The 18458-nt window shown below is 38.9% G+C and overlaps 2 protein-coding genes across 4 annotated transcripts in view; one reads left to right on the plus strand and one right to left on the minus strand.

Moving 5' to 3' along the window:
* Positions 1 to 18458, plus strand: part of LOC134211072 (cell adhesion molecule Dscam2) — a 531807-nt gene that overhangs the window by 181680 nt on the left and 331669 nt on the right. The gene's annotated exons all lie outside the window — the stretch shown is intronic.
* LOC134215363 (pancreatic lipase-related protein 2-like) lies at positions 16177 to 17590 on the minus strand. Its single transcript, XM_062694572.1, has 2 exons — positions 17263 to 17590; positions 16177 to 17195 (listed from the first exon to the last, which is right to left on the minus strand). Exons 1-2 carry the CDS (start codon positions 17481 to 17483, stop codon positions 16361 to 16363), a joined length of 1056 nt encoding a protein of 351 aa, XP_062550556.1. The 5' UTR covers positions 17484 to 17590; the 3' UTR covers positions 16177 to 16360.

The following is an 18458-nucleotide window of genomic DNA, read 5'->3' on the forward strand; positions in this document are numbered from 1 at the left end:
AAAAGGAGGAAGAAAGAAGGTAGAAGGAAGAGGGAAGAAGAAAGAAGGAAGAAGAAAGAAGGATGAAGAAAGAAGGAGAAAAGAAGAAGGAAGAAGGAAAAAGTAAGAAGGAAAAAGGAAGAAGGAAGAAGGAAGGAAGAAGAAAGAAGAAAGAAAAAGGAAGATTCAAGATGGGAGAAGGAAGAAGGGGTGAGGTGAAGAAAGAACTTCTCATTTTTCACTTCTTGCTTCTTTTTGCTAATTCGGCCTAATGGCCATTCGGCCTAATGACCGTTCGGCCTAATGACCTTCGGCCAAATGGCCTTCGGCCTAATGGCCTGACACCGTTTCATTGGCCTTCTTTCTATGCATTGTGGATCACATTATCGAAATTATGGATCATATAAACAAAATTATGGATCATCATCAGGATAAAAATTGCGCAAATTTGAAATTTTATGGATCAAAATATAGTTTTTATGGATCATAAAATTATTCTTTATGGAATCTCCCGAACTATTTTATGGGTTTATGGTAGCGTTTTATGGAACATTCAGATGTCTCATTTACGGATCGTTTTTCATTGTTTTATGGATCGTTTTTGCACATTGAACGGTGCAAAGTAAGGGCTGCCCCCAAAAACCTATTTATTTATTTATTATCAGACTAAGGCCGAAGTGGCCTGTGCTGCACATAAAAGTCTTCTCCATTCAGCTCGGTCCATGGCTGCACTTTGCCAACCACGCAGTCTGCGGAGGGTCCGCAAATCGTCCTCCAACTGATCGATCCACCTTGCCCGCTGTGCACCTCGCCCTCTTGTTCCCGTCGGATCGATTTCGAGAACCATTTTCACCGGATTACTGTCCGACAGCCCGGCCCACCGCAGACTTCCGATTTTCGCGGTGTGAACGATGGATGGTTCTCCCAACAGCTGATGCAACTCGTGGTTCATTCGCCTCCTCCACGTACCGTACGCCATCCGCACCGCACCATAGATGGTACGCAACACTTTCCTTTCAAAAAATCCCAGTGCACGTTGGTCCTCCATGAGCATCGTCCAGGTCTCGTGTCCGTAGAGAACTACCGGTCTTATAAGCGTGTTGTAGATAGTCAGTTGATGATGATGATGATGATGATGACGTCTCTGAATTTCTCTGCTGGTATCGTTATCGGCGGTCACCAGTGAGCCCAAGTACACGAATTCTTCAATCACCTCGATTTCGTCACCACCGATAGAAACTCGTGGTGGGTGGCTTACATTGACCTCCGTTGAGCCTCTTCCTATCATGTACTTCGTCTTTGACGTGTTGATGACTAGTCCAATCCGTTTAGTTTCGCTTTTCAGTCTGATGTAGGCTTCCTCCATCCTCTCAAAGTTACGTGCCATGATATCAATGTCGTCGGCGAAACCAAATAACTGGACGGACTTCGTGAAAATCGTACCACTCGTGTCAATCCCTGCCCTTCGTATTACCCCCTCCAAAGCGATGCTGAATAGCAGACACGAGAGACCATCACCTTGCCGTAACCCTCTACGCGTTTCGAAGGGACTCGAGAATGCCCCTAAAACTCGAACTACGCACATCACCCGATCCATCGTCGCCTTGATCAACCGTATCAGTTTATCCGGAAATCCGTTTTCGTGCATTAGCTGCCATAGCTGGTTCCGATCGATTGTATCATATGCGGCTTTGAAGTCGATAAATAGATGATGTGTGGGCACGTTGTATTCGCGGCATTTCTGCAATACCTGACGTATGGCGAACACCTGGTCTGTGGTAGAGCGTTCACCCATAAATCCCGCCTGGTACTGCCCCACGAACTCTCTTGCAATTGGTGTTAGTCGGCGGCATAAAATTTGGGAGAGTACCTTGTAGGCGGCGTTCAGCAATGTGATTGCGCGGTAGTTGCTACAATCCAGCTTATCGCCCTTTCTGTAGATGGGACACACGACACCTTCCTTCCAGGCAGAACCTCATCCTCCCAAACCTTGGTAATCACCCAGTGCAGCGCTCTAGCCATTGCCTCACCACCGTGTTTAAACAGCTCTCCTGGTAGTTGGTCAACTCCAGGGGCTTTGTTGGTTTTCAGCCGGCCGATCTCCTCCTGGATTTCCTGGAGATTCGGAGCCGGAAGTCGCATGTCCTGCACGCGTGCTCCTAGGTTTATTACCATACCGCCACCGTTGTCTGCCATATCGCCATTCAGGCGCTCTTCGTAGTGCTACCGCCGCCTTTGAATCACCTCACGCTCGTTTGTAAGAAGGTTCCCGTTTATGTCCTTACACATGTCGGGCTGTGGTACGTGGCCCTTACGTGAACGGTTCAACTTCTCATAGAACTTTCGTGCGTTGATAGCGCGGTACAGTCCCTCCGTCTCTTCACGGTCTCGATCTTCCTGCTGGCGCATTTTCCTCCGGTAAATCGAGTTTTGTCTGTTCCGCACCCGTTTGTATCGTGCCTCGTTCGCCCTCGTGCGGTGTTGCAGCAATCTCGCCCATGTTGCATTCTTCTCCTCAACTAACTGCTCACATTCGCCGTCATACCAGTCGTTTCTCTGGTCCGGAGCCACCGTGCCTAATGCAGCGGTTGCGGTGCTTCTAATGGCGGATCGAATATCTCTCCAGCCATCTTCAAGAGATGTTGCGCCTAGTTGCTCTTCCGTTGGGAGTGCCACTTCCAGCTGCCCCCAAAAACCTCTGCATATAAATTTTCACGCCGATCGGTTCAGTAGTTTGCGAGTCTATAAGGTTCAGACAGACAGAAATTCATTTTTATGTATATAGATTTATATGGAAAAAAAACCTTAAAATTTGTTCAAAGTATTCTACTTATGTTAAATAGTTATGAATTCAAATACACACCCCCAACCTCCACTTTGGGGGCAAAACCTGTGAATAACTCATTTATTTTGAGCTCATTTGCCTTTGCTAAGTTGAGGCCGATTGCACCATTTATAAGACCTCCTTTTGACCCCGGAACACCAAAGCTCGATTTCAGAGGAAAACCGGCAGCAAACCCCAGACTGCTGGTCTAGAGCCAACGGCAGTCTTTGGGGTGGGCACGCCAGACCTCTTTAGGATTCCGGGTCTCAGGGCGTACGGACGCTGTGGAGAGTTCGGATCACGGGAACCTATATTGTACGTAATACTCACGGTCAAACATCGCTTTATTGGGCTACTCTTCTCCCTGCACGGGGCTATTGAAAGGGCGTCTTCTTGGAGTTGTCTTGGATTTCCCCGGAAGGGCCCAGTGACGATGTAGCGATCACGAAGATAACGATCGTCCGATTGAGGGGACGATGAAAACTGCACGGACAGGCGGAGGCTTCGATGAATGTTGCGGGAAGGAAGGTGCGAGGTAGGGCGATCTTGGTACAATGGCGACGGTGGGTGCCACGTTGGACTACGACGGCGACGGTGGCTTCAACAGCTGACGTGAACGACGGACCAGGTGGTGTCGGGAAACGAGATGGTGGTCCCCAAGGGACGATCTTCGGTTGAATGTTGCCGGAGCAGGCCGGCAGCGATGATTGGAGCTTGGCAACCGCCACGTATTATGTGGCAACGAGGATGAGCCGCGATGGCGTCTTTCGGGAAACAGAATGGCGGCCCAGTTGGAGATATACTGGTTCGAGGACCGCGAAATCCAGTCGGCGGCTTCAGCGTTTGTAACAACGGAAGCGGGTCAGAAGAAAGGCTTTCGGCGGCTACGGTGATTAGAATCCTAGCCAAATGCCCATGGATGTATGTATCCGTCCGATTTAACTACCGGTCACAAAAACGTGTCTTTTGGATCCTTTCGGGTATGAGTCTTGCCCTCCGTTTTCTTTAAAGATGCTTCTCTATCCAGGGGTCAACATCAACTGCCCACTCACGCCGTTTTCCAGCTCTTTCCCGGCCAAAAACCATCAATCGATCCCAGATTGGCCTCACTTCTTCAGTTCAGTGGATCTCTTCGCCAACTCGGCACATTTATCGCTCTGCTGCGCTACGCGCATATATATTGACTGCCCCGTGCCAACTCGCGTAGATATGAAATGACGGTACCTGAAATAGAATTCTCCCAAACCAACACCGACGGTTAGCGCAAGTGGAGGAGTTATTTGGCAACATCAGTCTCTCAAAGCGACAATACCTTCCTTCAATGGAGAACTGGCCCTAGTTCAAGGCCATGTTCGTAGACTTGGTAGTGAAAAGCGGAGACTCCGTTGCCGTCAAGCTTCATAGCTTTGACAAAGCTTTGGTGATTGACGCAGCTGGTCTCATCATTGTCAAGATGATTCAAGACAACAGCTTTACTCAAGCTTAGAAACAAGTGAGGGACCAGTTCGAGAACCAGCAAGTTATACTCGACAATCACATTGTTGGACTAGTCCAGCTGAAACCGATGAGGAAAGGTGATTAGAAGAACCTGATGTAGCTGACAAAATCCTGCAAGCGACATGTAGCTGCACTTGAGTACCAAGGCCTGATAGTGGATAGGCTTTCCGGGATTATTATCTCGAAGTGGCTGACCTCTCGTTTGAACGATCACACGTTGCAGCTGTGGGAGCGGAAGCAAAAACATGGTGAGCTATCTAAGTACGAGGACACGATGATATTTCTAAAATGCTAGTGCCAAATTCGACCCATCCAGCTTCACGGTGCATAAGTCCTAAAAGTAGGAGCGCCGCGCCGGTGTGATTCGGTGATGATCTCAGCTTGATGGTTTTGCACTTGAGTGAACGAGCGTTCCAGTTGACCAGGCCCACCCTAGCAGCCATTTTCAATGATGAACATGCGAAGAGTGAAGTCCTGATCGAAACAGGTTTTGCAAACGCGCAGCCGAGTTACGATCTGTAAGAAGATTGGCATCAGTTGCTCCGGCAAAGCGGAGCAGATTCTTCTGGTGGAACAGTTCCATTCTCCGGCTGTCGACGGAATCACGGATGAGGGAGCGGGTGCCATTCGCTGGAAAATGGAGCAGGTGGCACTGGAGCTTGAACCGACGCAGCTGCCGATGGGGGGACGGGGGACCGGGATGGTCGGATAGTACACCACATTGAGTGCAGGAACACGTTTCTTCTTTGGCAGGGTCCTCGTGGTTGCTTAGGACAGCCCTTCGTAGTGGCCCGTTGTTTGTCGCCGCAGTTGGCGCACTTGGGATCGGCATCTCCATCTTGTCACACCGATTCTTTGGGTGCAGGTCGTCATATTTGTTGTAGCGCGGTTTCATGCCCAAAAATTGCCCAGTCAACACAAAACCATATACAGTTAAACCTGCATGAGTCGATATTGAAGGGACCTTCGACTTATGGAAATATCGAGATGAGGAATAGTAAATCTTTGGGTGGGTGTTGCGGTGTTTTCGAAAAAGTCTACGTTAGTCTACGAAGGGGGACGGGGAGGGTATACCAAAAGTTCACGTAGACTTTTTTTTGGATAACAATTTATACAGCAGCTTTGTGGGAAGTTTACATGTTTTATTTTTAAGTTTTTTTTTTTGGCAGAACTACGGCTTAAAAATATCATGGATTTCACCTGGAAATTCTTCTATGTTGATAAGGAAAATTCTCTGAAGTGTTCTATACAAACTTTCGAATTTTTATTTAATTTCCACTCGGATTTTATTGCAGATTCTACTAGAACATCTTTTGATTTTCGGCAGAAACTACTATGGAAACGACAAGTGAGTCTTAAGAATTTTCACTGGAAATTATGTCGTACTTCAACAGAAAATTCTTTGGAATTTACAAAGGAAGTATTTTGAAATATCAAAGAAAAAGTCATTTGAATTTCCAAAAGACATTCTTTAAAACTTATAAAAGGGATTTCTCCGAAATTTCCGCGAGAAACCCTTCAGAATTTCCACTGGAGATTTTCTAGGAAGTCCCTGGGAAACTTTTCTTAATTTCGGTAATTCTTCGGAATTTTCGCGAGGAATTCTTTAGACATATAAGCGAACCTCTTCGGAATGTCCATGGAAAATTGTTAGAAAATTTACGACAATTTATTCGGGAGTTCTAATGCAAATTCTTTGGAATTATTGATGGAAAATCTTCGGAATTGCTATAGAAATTGTTGAAAATTTCAACGAGAAATTATTTGAATTTTCCAGCAAAAACTCTATGAGTTCCCACAAATAAAATATTTGCAATATTTGTGAGAAAGCCTTTATAATTTTCACGAAAATTTCTTCAAAAGTTTTACGAGAAATTCACCATCATTTCATCTTATTCGGAAAACTCTTTGGAATGTGGAAATTGCTCCAAATTAAAAACAGAAATTTAAAAACATTGTAGGAAATCATTCTAAAATTCCACGGGAGCTCGTTTAAACTTAAAATTACCTTGAGAAATAAATTTAAATTTTCACTAAAAAATACTAATAACGGGAAACTTTTGGACTTTAGAAGGAAACTCTTGGGATTTCAACGGATGATTATTCAACAAGATACTGCATGAAATTTCTAGGGAAAGCATCGAAATTTTCACGGAAAGTTCTTTGGAACATTATCGGGACACTTCAAAGGTTATCAATCAGGAAATTCTACAAAATTTCTTAGCCTAGCTTAGTTTTTAGACTGACTGTACATATCAATGATTGCTACTCCGTGATTGATCAGAACTGGTGTAAATTGCACTTCGATCCAATTGAATAGTGGTTGGGATTTATCATCTATTCTCGAAGTACACATTTTAGCAGCTCCCAAATGTTGATCAATAACGGCGCCGGCCAAGTCCTTACAGTCAGTTGGGAAAGGAAAGGAATGTTAGTGTGTGGTTATTGTTGCTACTAGAGACCGATAATACCTCTGCATCTCCACAATAACCACGGGAAGGATGTTGTGTTAGTTCTCCCAATAAGAAACATAGATCCGGATTCAACATGGAATGCGATATGACCTGTGCCACTTCTATTCTACTATTTAGTACGGTACTAAATTGAAAAATGCTCTATGCACTATGAGAAACGACAACAAAACAAATGTCACTTCTTGTTTTGTAGGCTTTGTTATTTCCCTATTTATGTCTAGTGGCCTAAAAATTTGAATATATCGACATAGGGAGAGAGAATTTTGAACAAAAAATGATAGGAAGATTATCGAGATGTAGAAAACAAAAAAATATGTGGATTGAAGGGGCCATGGATGACATATGGAGAGATATCGAGATATAGAACATCGAGAAGTGGAGACTTGACTGTACAGTAGTTTTAGCATTTTCTTACCTGATGTTTTAGAATCGGTGTTTAATTGTAAAACAATCGCGAGGATAAACAATCAGCAAAATTTATATATAATATATGTTAAATAGTAAACCATAAACTGTAGTGAAAAACTGAATTGGAAAATTAAAACAAATAACATCCTTTGAAGAAAGCAGGAAAGTATTCTACTTACTCTTGTGTTATTTTAGCTATGTAAATTAGAACCGAAAAAATAAAATTGAAATGGTTCAAAACCAAATCGCCTATAATCAAGTGTCAACCAATATTAATAATTAATTTAAAAGTGCTGCTGAAATTGACAAGGTTGGGAATCTATTTTAAATATATAAAATATCTGTGGAAAAAACACAAGTTGCATTGAGGGTTTGGATCGCAAACTGTTTTAATTCACATACTCGATAGGAATTATATCATCTGCTGAGATAACACAGCCAATTGCTCAAAAGGTACTGGCGACGAAAAGCATTAGATATTTGCGACAAAGATAGAAATTGATTAATCCCTGTTATAATATCCACGGCTGCTTTAAGGGAATTTCAGGAAAATTTCAACTCGAAATTTTTCGAAGTTCTGAAAATTGTTCGGTTTTCTACAAATTTGAACCGGCGTGAAGAATTATAGTTCAGATGCGTTACAGATTTGGGGCAATTGAGCACCTATGCAAAAGTGTCAGCGGCGGTGGCGCACACCACTAGGAGGAATTGAGTTTAACAGAATTTAAATTGGCTTTAAGATTTGGTTTCAGAAGCTATGGACAAAGGATTAAATTTGATAACGTTTTAAATTGATTTTTGTTTTGTTGGATTTTGTTCAGTTTAATTTTGTTATGTTTGAAATTCGAATTTTGTTGTAATGTTTACATTCTGAAATGGATTTGAATAGCTGAATTGAATTGTTTAAGACGAATTAAGTACTCTCCATTTAATTCCACCAATTATTTTTGATAGCTTTGCAGATACGTATTTCGATAACACAGTTGTGGTCGAAATACGTATCTGCAAAGATATCAATAATTAATTGGTGGAATTAAATGGAGAGTACTTAATTCGTCTTAGAAGGGTTGAATACATTCCACTAAAAGAGCTTTATATATTTTTCTGTAGCTGAATTGCTTAAAACGTGATTGATCTCTTATTTTTAAAATCGCATATGATATTTTGTAAAATTTAGAAAAGTCTAGGTGGACTTCTCAGAGGGGGGAGGGATTTCGGAAAAGTTTACGATAGTCTTTGAAAATGTGAAATTTCGGTCTACGTGGTTTGTGGACAGCCCCCTACTGCTCTGCGATCGATTCCAATGTCTGGTGGCCGACTGGTGGCATAATATTGGTTAGAGCTTCAATATTGAAAAATTTACAACGATAAATGTGTTCAACCACAGCATATTAAGCTAAGTTTTGAGCCATATACCCTATATAAAGAGTTGCTAAATTTGACGAAAAATTATCATAATACAATATTAGCAAGTTGATACAAAAAACAACAATTATAGCAAGCTGACAATATTAGCACAATAGTTGAAAGTTATCCCATTTGACGGTATGTTATATTTCTAAATTATAAATTCCAATACCCATACTAGAGGGGCCTGAAATATTTGAGACCCCAAAATTTTTTCCATTCGTTGAATCGCTGTAGTTAAACTTGAAAAAATATAGGAATACACTTAGACAGAACTTGCAATAAGAAGATAGCAGCTTTTTGGTGAATGTAAAGATATTCCCCGTGTAATATTTCGTAAAAATTGTTTTATGAAGACTTCCACTTTGCAAGTTATCACACAGTATGCTCATTAGGAGATTTTGCAGAAATCACTCAATTCTTAACGAACAACGACAAAAGAGGCAAAAACCCTTGCGAATAATTACAAGCCATGAAAACTAGTTTATCGCACTTGATACAAATACGAAAAACAGAAGCGGATAGGCAACCCCCACCGAGAAGCCACGATAAAACGCTTCGTTCTCACTTATTTTCCGTTGGGGACCATTTTTTGCACAGCTGTGTAAAACAAGTTGAAATGTATTAACAGAACCGTTGCCCCCCGTAATTGGAGCTTCTTAAAAGGAATTTAACATAGGATAAAGTACCCCCCAAATAACTTCATGTCCATGATCTCTCATTGTATGCTACATATCGTCAGTGTATACTGGACTGATAAGTGAGAGATTTTTCCATTTCGCTTTGAATTAATTTCAAATGTACTGTTCAACAATTACCATTTGCAGCTATTTACAATAGCATTCAATTTTTACTCATGAATCACGGCCACTATGCACAACATCGTCGCGAATGCTGAACTGATACATCATGTAGAACCACTCATTTCAACACTAGCCGGGTACGGTCGGTTGATATTCCCCCACTCTCAGGTGCACTTGTGAATCGATCGATTTTCCAGTCACTCATCATTTGCTGGTCCACGCCATCATCCAGTCAACCAACCAACCAAGCAGTCAGCCAGCCTCAGTTCCCGCCATGGCCGCCGGCAATGATGGCATTTCTTCATACATAAACATGGCCTGCGAAGGTGGCGGTGCTGTTGTTGCGGATGGAAGGTGGATGCGAACAAACATAGCTCCATTCTGCAGCGCTGCCGGGTGCTGTCTTATAGCCGGATAGTTATACATAGATGGAAATATAAAAAAAAAACCGTCATCCATCCCAGCCAGCGAGATGCATACTACGCTACTGCTACTACCGTCCGACTCTTCAACCCCATCGCGCGCCTCATCCGCTGCTCAGCATAGAACTACTATACTACTTGGGTACACACTACACTTGACTGTCACAATTTTCCATCGTACCGTATGGAGTTTTCCGGTCGACTTGCTCCGCTTACAGAATGGAATCGACCGGTCTTTTCGAGCAAGCTCATCTGCAGCTACTGGGGCGGTATCGTTTAGATTGTTAGGTGCGAAAATGATTCGATGATGCTTGAGATTATCAAAATTGATTTGAAACTTGCGCTAGCTCATACTGATACTATCAATTTGGTTGGTTTGATTGCAGTAATTAATGTGGTAATTAAAATTATAAAAAATGATAATGAATTATACTTTGAATGTGTATGACAGAGCTATTTTGAATAACTTTTTAAGGCTGTATACACAGTTCTTGCTAAATTTATATGATAAATCAGCTGTTTTTTTAAGGAGAGAAATAATTGACTCATACCTTTACTTATATCAACCGTAATTTATTTGGGAATTTGAACAAGAATTAAGTTTATTCTAGTTAGATGGTTTTTTTTTTCAAAATATATATTGCGAAACAAATTTCAGAATAATCAGAGAAAATAACGATTTGTATTTGTTATAATTATAGCACCACAGAAAACTATCATTACATTCAAACATGGGTGGAACAAAAGACCTTTTTCAAACAAACGTGTTTACAAAAAAAGCAGTTTGATGCTTCATCCATCGTACTCTCGTCGGTTATCAATATGCCGACTGCAGCTTTTTTTCAGCCTATGCACTCTTTTTAGTAAGACCGAAATTAAAACTCCCCATAAAAAATAGGAATTTTCCATAAAAAATAAGGAAATTGCCAACAAAGAAATTAGTTAAGCAATAAATAAATAACAAAAAATCCTAAATAATGCAAAATTTCCGTAAGCAATTAAGTATTTTTCACAAAACAAAAATAAATTAGCACCTTTAAAAGCAAACATTGCATATAAAAGAAGAATTTTTCATAACGAAATCAAAATGTTTCTATAGGAAAAAATACAAAATTTACATAAATCTATATAACAAAAATTAGATTTAACTCGCGAACGGGTTGACCGATTTTCATTTTTTTTCCCTAATCGATTCGTTTTGGGATCCGCAAGGTTGCTATCTACAAAAAGTTGGTGAATTTAACGGGGAAATGTAAAAAATAATTAGAAACAATTTTGGGTCAGCTGTTGAGGAAAACAAAACAAACGCACAGAAATTGATCTAGAGTGCGATGCTGCAAATAGTTTATTGTGACATTTGCAACACCCGGGTAAAGCTGGGTTTCTTTCGCTAGTAAATCAATATTAGCAATAAACAATTACAAAAGTTTCCACAAAATAAATATTTTTTTCAACAAAAAATTAAAAACTTGCTAATTTATTTTTGTTTTGTGAAATTTTAAATTGCTTATGAAAATTTTGCATTATTCAGGAATTTTGTTATTTATTTATTGCTTATACTCTGATTTCGTTGTTGGCAGTTTCCTATTTTTTATGGAAAATTTCTAATTATTAATGGAAATTTTATTTTGCTGCCTTTCAGTAAACAAAGTCTGGCACTGCCATTCATTATGGTTCATTCAAAATTTTAATTTTTCCCCATTGCTATTTGATGGTTTGATGAACTTTCCACATGCAGATCAGTGCAATTCGTTTTCAGTAAAGATGCATTCACGGGAAGGATTGGTTTCTGCTGCATTCAGCCAAACAACACGTTTCCAACCGACATGATTTGTATAAAATTTCGAATTGCTATGAAAACTACTTGCATTCACAAACGGGACACACGAATGCAACGGGATATGCTGAATGCATATGGATCGAAAAAAAAGTGTACACACAGACCAGACGAGGGAAAATTGAAAACTTTTGCCAATGGTTTTACGAGTCATGACAGACGATTCGAAAAGGTAACTGATCCCAGAAGAACAATAATACAGACATGATATTCGTTTTTTTATCGAGCTCAATTTTTATGCAACATAAGCAAAGCATCATTTTTTTGTGCAGTCTAAAAGTTCGGCAGTAATAATAACTATTATTTTCGAATCTTTTCGGATTGTCTGAAATGGAATGCTGAAGAATGTGAGTTACATGCTTCACTTATCACTCATCACTTTTTTTACCTCTCCGTACATTTGAAGAAGGCATAGGATCACTTGAAAACCGAAATTTTGGTAGAAGAAACTGAAACCCACCCAACAAACATTGGAGGTGATTAAAGCGCTTATATGACCAAAAATAGTCTTGCTCAGCTCAGACCGCATTGAAAGCTTTCGTGCTGTGCGGTTCTATTTTCTCAATGTATATTATATTCTTCTTTTGAAACCAAAGTTTTTGAAACTTTGGAAGTTTCTGTTGAATCAAATTTTGGACAATTCTCTTTAATTGCTGCCTACTTGCCTTTCCAGTGCAATGGGCAGCAACAGAATTTGTTGAGAGCTGATCTTCAAATTCTAATTCGCAACAAATCCAAATTTTTCATAATTGGTGATTTCAATGCCAAACACCGTTCATGGAATAAGCAATTCAAAGCAATTCAAATGGTAAAATTTTATTTGAAGATTGTTCTGCGGTATATTATACTATTCAATATCCCAATGGACCAACTTGTTTTTCTTCCAGTCGAAATCCTTCAACAATTGATTTAGTTTTAACGGATTCAAGTCTGCTGTGTGACCAATTAGTAACTCATGTTGACTTATACTCTGATCACCTTCCTGTGACGTTTGAAATCTCACAAGAAGCCAATAATAATTCAATAAGCTCTACTTTTAATTATCATAGAGCTGATTGGGATTTATATAAAACGTATATCGATATGAATTTTGATGTTGATATTCCTCTAGATACCAAAAGTGTATTTTTGACAATTGCAATTTCTAAATGTGAAATAAAATTCAACTCCATTATTATTTACTATTTACGAAACGAAGACAATACCAAAGAACTCGCGATCCCGCGTTGAAAGTTATTTGGCGTGATTTGAAAAATAAAATTAAAAAATGTCTTAATTGAATGCTTTCTACGGATTTACGGATCCGTAGATAAAAACTACGGAAACTAAAAAATTTCTAGAAAATTTCTAGAAACTAGAAAAATCGGCTTAATTAAATTTTAAATATGAATTTATAACTCACAAACGAAAAAATAGGCTATACGCATAAAAATCTTAAAGTGGATTTATCCGTAGAAAATATTCATACATCAAAATAATTCAAACACATTCAAATCTCATTGGTTTATGGGATGTTAAGATTACTTCTGCATAAGGTTAACCGCATTTTACAAAAACTTCCAAACTCAGATGTGCATTTTCATGTTGGAATTGGAGGCGAAAGTATAGAATGGATTTAAAAGTGGATTTAAAAAAGTGAGCCGTGTACAAATTTTGTTACGATTTTAATCGAGCAAACTTCTGTCAAGCTTTCATTTGAAGAGAAAGGGAAGAGTATCAGCGTTGAAGAGAGATCAATTTCCACGTTGATACTCTTCCCTCCCTCCCCTTTCCATTATGAAAGCAATCTTGAAAAAAAAATCTGGTCGTTCATTCACCGAGATTACCACTGCTTAAAATTCAGTAAAAAATCACATTGAAAATAATTATTGTGTTTGATTTATGACGCTTGTTGCAACCAATTCATTCAGTGAAGTCAAACATCTTATTTGAATTCTTGAATAACACTCTTGCTCTTGCGTTCTAATCCTGAAGCTAAGTTCGAACAGCCGTGTATGCAATCTTTGTGGAATTTAGGATTCACCATCAATCAGTTGGAAGTCATTAAAGGAAGGTCCCACTGATTGAAAACGAGTGAGGTAAGCTGGCTACCCAACATTTAATCCTTAGAACCGTATAGATTCCCAATAATCCGGCTCGAACGACCATTATATTGGGTTACCGGACCCTCTTCAACATAGAGAGCGAGATAATAAGAGTGCGCTGCCATAAACGTAATTGATTTCAAGGATCAGGCAAACCCAGTCGTCTGGATTCTTGACTGCACAATTCATAACACAGCTCAAACATTTATTAAACATTTTATTACATTTACATCATTGCTTTAAAGAAAATATACCGGCAGAGTTCAAATGGGACACAATGGTGAACGCGATCCACCATACAGAATATATTTTCCCTGAAATTTGTTTGTTTTCGCCAAAATTGTTCTTAAAAAAGATTTTCCCCAATTTGTATAAATCCTGGAGCAAATCCCAAAAAAAAAACCTTAAGAAATCTAGGCTTTTTTTTAGAAAATTCCATTCGACATTTCAATGTAAAAAGCCGAAAAACCCTTTAGGAGTTTATCCGGAAGGTCCTTGAGGAATACTTTTCGAAAATTAATTTTAGTTCTTCGAACATTTATTTGAAAATTCCCCCAAAAATACTTTCGAGGGCTCCTCCAAGTTCCAAATAATTTTCAAAAAATCCGCCAGTAATTACATTGCACATTCTTCCAGAAATACCTTCGGAAAAGTCCTTGTAAATTTCTCCAGAAGTTTCTTCGTAAGTTTCTACGGGAAATCCTCTGAAAATTCTTCTTAAGCCTTTTGAACGTCGAACATTCTTTTACAAAACTTTGGAAATTCCTAGTCCTAGAATTTTCTAGAGGATATTCCAAATGAACTACTGGATAAATTTCTGAATAAATGGAATTTTTCGTGTAGCAATTTCCATGAAAAAATAATAAAATAATTTCTGAATTAAATCCTGTGAAAATTTCTGAAAATATTACTAAGGGAATTTTTGGAGGGATTCCCTTAATAATCCTTAGAAGAATTTCTGATCAAACATGGAAATATACTTGTCATAAGACGAGTTTGTACTATTCCATTTAATTCCACTTATTTATAGTACCTTTGACAGATACGTATTTCGAATTCAACAGTAGTGTCTCGTACTTGACTCGACTCGAGTAATGGAATTTAATGGAATAGTACAAACTCGTCTTATGACAAGTGAATACATTCCACTAAAAGCTCAAAATAATTTTCAATTATAGAAATATAGAAATTTCCGAAGAAATTTGTGGGAAGTTAGTGAAATTCGAAAGCAACTCTTTCAGGAGGTTCCGCAGAAGTTTCTGAATTCATTTGCGAAGTCTTTTTGGAATTTTAAAATGAATTCCTGGAATAGTTTTTGATGGAATATTTAGATTATTTCTGAAGGAATTGAAAAAAATGAAGGTAAGCCTGAAGATTGAAGAATGTTTTGGATTACTAACCGAATTATTTCCTAGAGGTTTTTCCCATACCCTTTTGTTTGAAGTATTTACAGAAAAATGTCTAGAAGACTTTCCAATGAATTTCTGGATAAATTTATGAAATAACGCAAGGATGCTTATTTTAACATTTTTTTTTTCGAGGAATTTCTGGAGGAATTCCTGGATTAAATAGAAGTTTGGTAAAGGATGGATTGTAATCTTGATATTTTGAGGGTTTTCTTCGTTTGCAAACTTAATTTCAGTGTAAAAATAGGGTTTTATTTTACTTCTACAGTTGATTTTATGTTGAAATTTTCAACAGAGTTCAATAAATAAAATGTGAAAATGGTAGTATCAGCGTTGGAAACAGTTACTGTCAAAAATATGTATTGCAACTGCCATCACGGCGAGCGTGGAAGTGTGTGTATAGGCCACTAGGCCATGAATCGATTTCTTTTTCAGATAAATTATTTAAGCTCTTTTAGTGGAATGTATTCAACTGTCTGACACTGAAGACGGCCTCACAGTTGAGACCGAAATACGTATCTGTAAAGATACCAAAACGTAGTTGAATAAAATGGAATGTAGTATTTCTTTTTGTTTTTTCATGAAAGTTAGGATATAACAAGACCAGTAACTATAAATTTTGACGGTTAGTAGTCTTGTTGTTATCTAATTTCTATGCATTGAGAAAAGTTAGAGATCGGCCGTGTAATGCTCTGTATACTAGGATTGTGGCGAAGAAGCGTCGAAATAGGGCCAGCAAACATTTGTTTAGCGAATCTACGGAATTGATGTTAAAGCAATCTGGCATTGGGCGGTTCAGCACTAAATCTCATAGCTCCTATTTCCATCCCATTAAAAACAAATCAATGAAAAGGTATTTGATTTGTTATTTAATTTTGTGATTTTTTCAGCAGTGAGCACGCATGTTACCAAAAAGAAGCGACAAGATTGGCGGTGTATTTCTCTGTTTTGCGGTGAGATACTCGGGTTTACCAGTTCAAAACTAGAGAGGTGTACAGTGGGCTTGTGATGTACAAACAAACATTCAAATACCCGCAACTTTCAATACTCTATTCATCCAAAATCTTAGTACATCTACAAGCTTATATAAAAATTAACAAAAAGGTGTCATGTACTACTTTTGCTGATAACATATTTAGTTCAATAAGTTCACTCCCTTCACCGATAATAATACTGATAACTGCAGTCTTGGTATTCTTATAACTAACTCCCCAAATGGCTAGTGCGCATGGCTGCTGAATGCAGGAAAATTTGGAAGAATAGGTTCCGCTCTCAAATAGAAATCTCCACCAATTTTGTAGCTGTAAACTCCCATAAGATTTACTCTGTTGAAATCGCACCGATGAGTCAAAAACTCAGGCCAGTTCAAGCATTGTTTTCCTTCGTAACCATTCGTCGGATTCAGCGACTGTTTGAAGTATTCCGTGGCTTCCCACTCGCTGCAGGCAATACGGATTGTCAACTCCTGCGAAGTCGCGTCCGGGAGAGGACAGTTAACTGCCGAGACGCCGCCATTCGGGTAGAAGTTTTCATGACCCTCGCCAATCAAGAGACCTAACTGGCTTCCGGAAGTGACAATTATCTGAACGTAGGACGCGTCGCTCATATCCAAACGCATTTGTAGGCCGTGATCCACCGGGTACTCGAACAAAGGACCCACCGGATCCAAACCGTAAATTTCACCGATCTTTCCACCGAGATTCCATCCCGTTTGTCCACAAATATGAGCGCCCAAGTTGTGACCGATGAGGGTCACTTTCTCCAGCGGTAAACCCATTTCATTCGAATACAAAACAAATCTGGTCAGAAAATCGGCAACCAAGGGCACCTGTTCTAAGGCGGCTTGCCGATAGTTGTAACGTGCGCGATAACTCCAGTCCGCTAAGCAAATGGTTGAATCGTGGATTTTCAAGAGTTCGTGTGCCGTTTGCTGCACCCAAACATTGGCCGAGGCATCTAACCATCCGTGCACTATGATAGTTAGCGAAGATAGCAGTTCCAGGCCCTCCCATGAATTTCTATCGTCGAACAACACCGTGAAACTGGGTTGGTTCCTGTGAAATAGAAAAACATTCTATGATATGATTTAATTGTTCACATAATAACTTTGTTTATTCTGACCTATTGACGCAGTACAAAATTATTGCAGCCTCAAATGTATCGTTCACAGGACCTTCCAGCAGAGGTCCCAATTCACTTCTGAGTTCTCCAAATGCCAAGTCCATCGAATTGGCGATCGAATCATCACTAGTAAGATCAAACGTTTCTTCGAATAGATCTCCGTCCACTACACGAAATGCCGCGATGGCGAGCACCAACGTTAGATACATCATTCGTAGCATCTTGCGTTAACAACTGTACTGTAACTGTTTGTACTTGCTACTGTTCCGCTGAAGGGTTTCTTTTATAGGCTAGCGATGCACGAATGTAAACATGTTTATCGCAACTGATTTAGATAAGCGTTGATGCTAAGGGCTAGCTGAGCATAGTATGATGTTTATTCACCTTGGCAAAGATATGGACTGTTGTTTATTTCCGTTGTCAAAAACAAAATGCTCAAGGTTATCTTGGAGCAAGTAAAATAACACAATCAAAAACTGTTGATTACTTCCTAATAGAAAATCCTATCATTCTGTTTTCTTCGTAATTAGTCAAGATTTGTCTGGTTTGATACACATTTTTATAATACTAAATAGAATAGGAAAGAGCTAAGCAAATGCTGCTATAAAAATGGATAATAATAATTTCAATGAGTATTGCACCCATTATTGCTAAGACAGAATAATGTGCCCCCATGGCCAAAGCGCCTATTTGATTTCTAGAAAACTATAACTAAAGTTTAAAATCATTCGATACCTTTAAATATTTGTAAGACCATCATACTTTGAGAATGTTGAAGTAGTTTTGTATTACATAATGGAAATAATAGCAAAAATTAAAATGTTAAACATTTGATGTAACTTTGCTCAACATTATCCAGCTTTTTAAGCAGGTCATGCTATAAAATTTGAATCACCCCTTTTGACATCTCTGTTGTACACTATAATTTTTGTAATTGGATCAAAGTAAGCTAAGCATAAGTAGGAAAAATATTGTTTTCGTGACAACTTGCCTGACAACGTATTGTAAACATCAACAAGTTTTATCTGAGAAGGTTTTATCGTCGCTAATTGAAATTAATAATCTAGCATTTTAGTTTATCTACACATTTTTTTAATCTTTTTAGGTTTTCTAAAAGTTACTAAATGTTGATTTACATGTGGGATTGAAACAGATGTCTTAATTCAAGGTCTTCCCGGGTAGAAGAAAACAGCAAA

Source organism: Armigeres subalbatus, chromosome 2, assembly GCF_024139115.2.
Source record: "Armigeres subalbatus isolate Guangzhou_Male chromosome 2, GZ_Asu_2, whole genome shotgun sequence".
In the NCBI taxonomy this organism is placed as follows: Eukaryota; Metazoa; Arthropoda; class Insecta; order Diptera; family Culicidae; genus Armigeres; species Armigeres subalbatus.

Coding starts and splice junctions, on each gene's coding strand:
- LOC134215363 (XM_062694572.1), bottom strand. CDS start 17,483: ATGCTACGAATGATGTATCTAACGTTGGTGCTCGCCATCGCGGCATTT. Junction 17,196..17,262: donor ATTTTGTACTGCGTCAATAG/GTCAGAATAAAC, acceptor TCTATTTCACAG/GAACCAACCCAGTTTCACGG.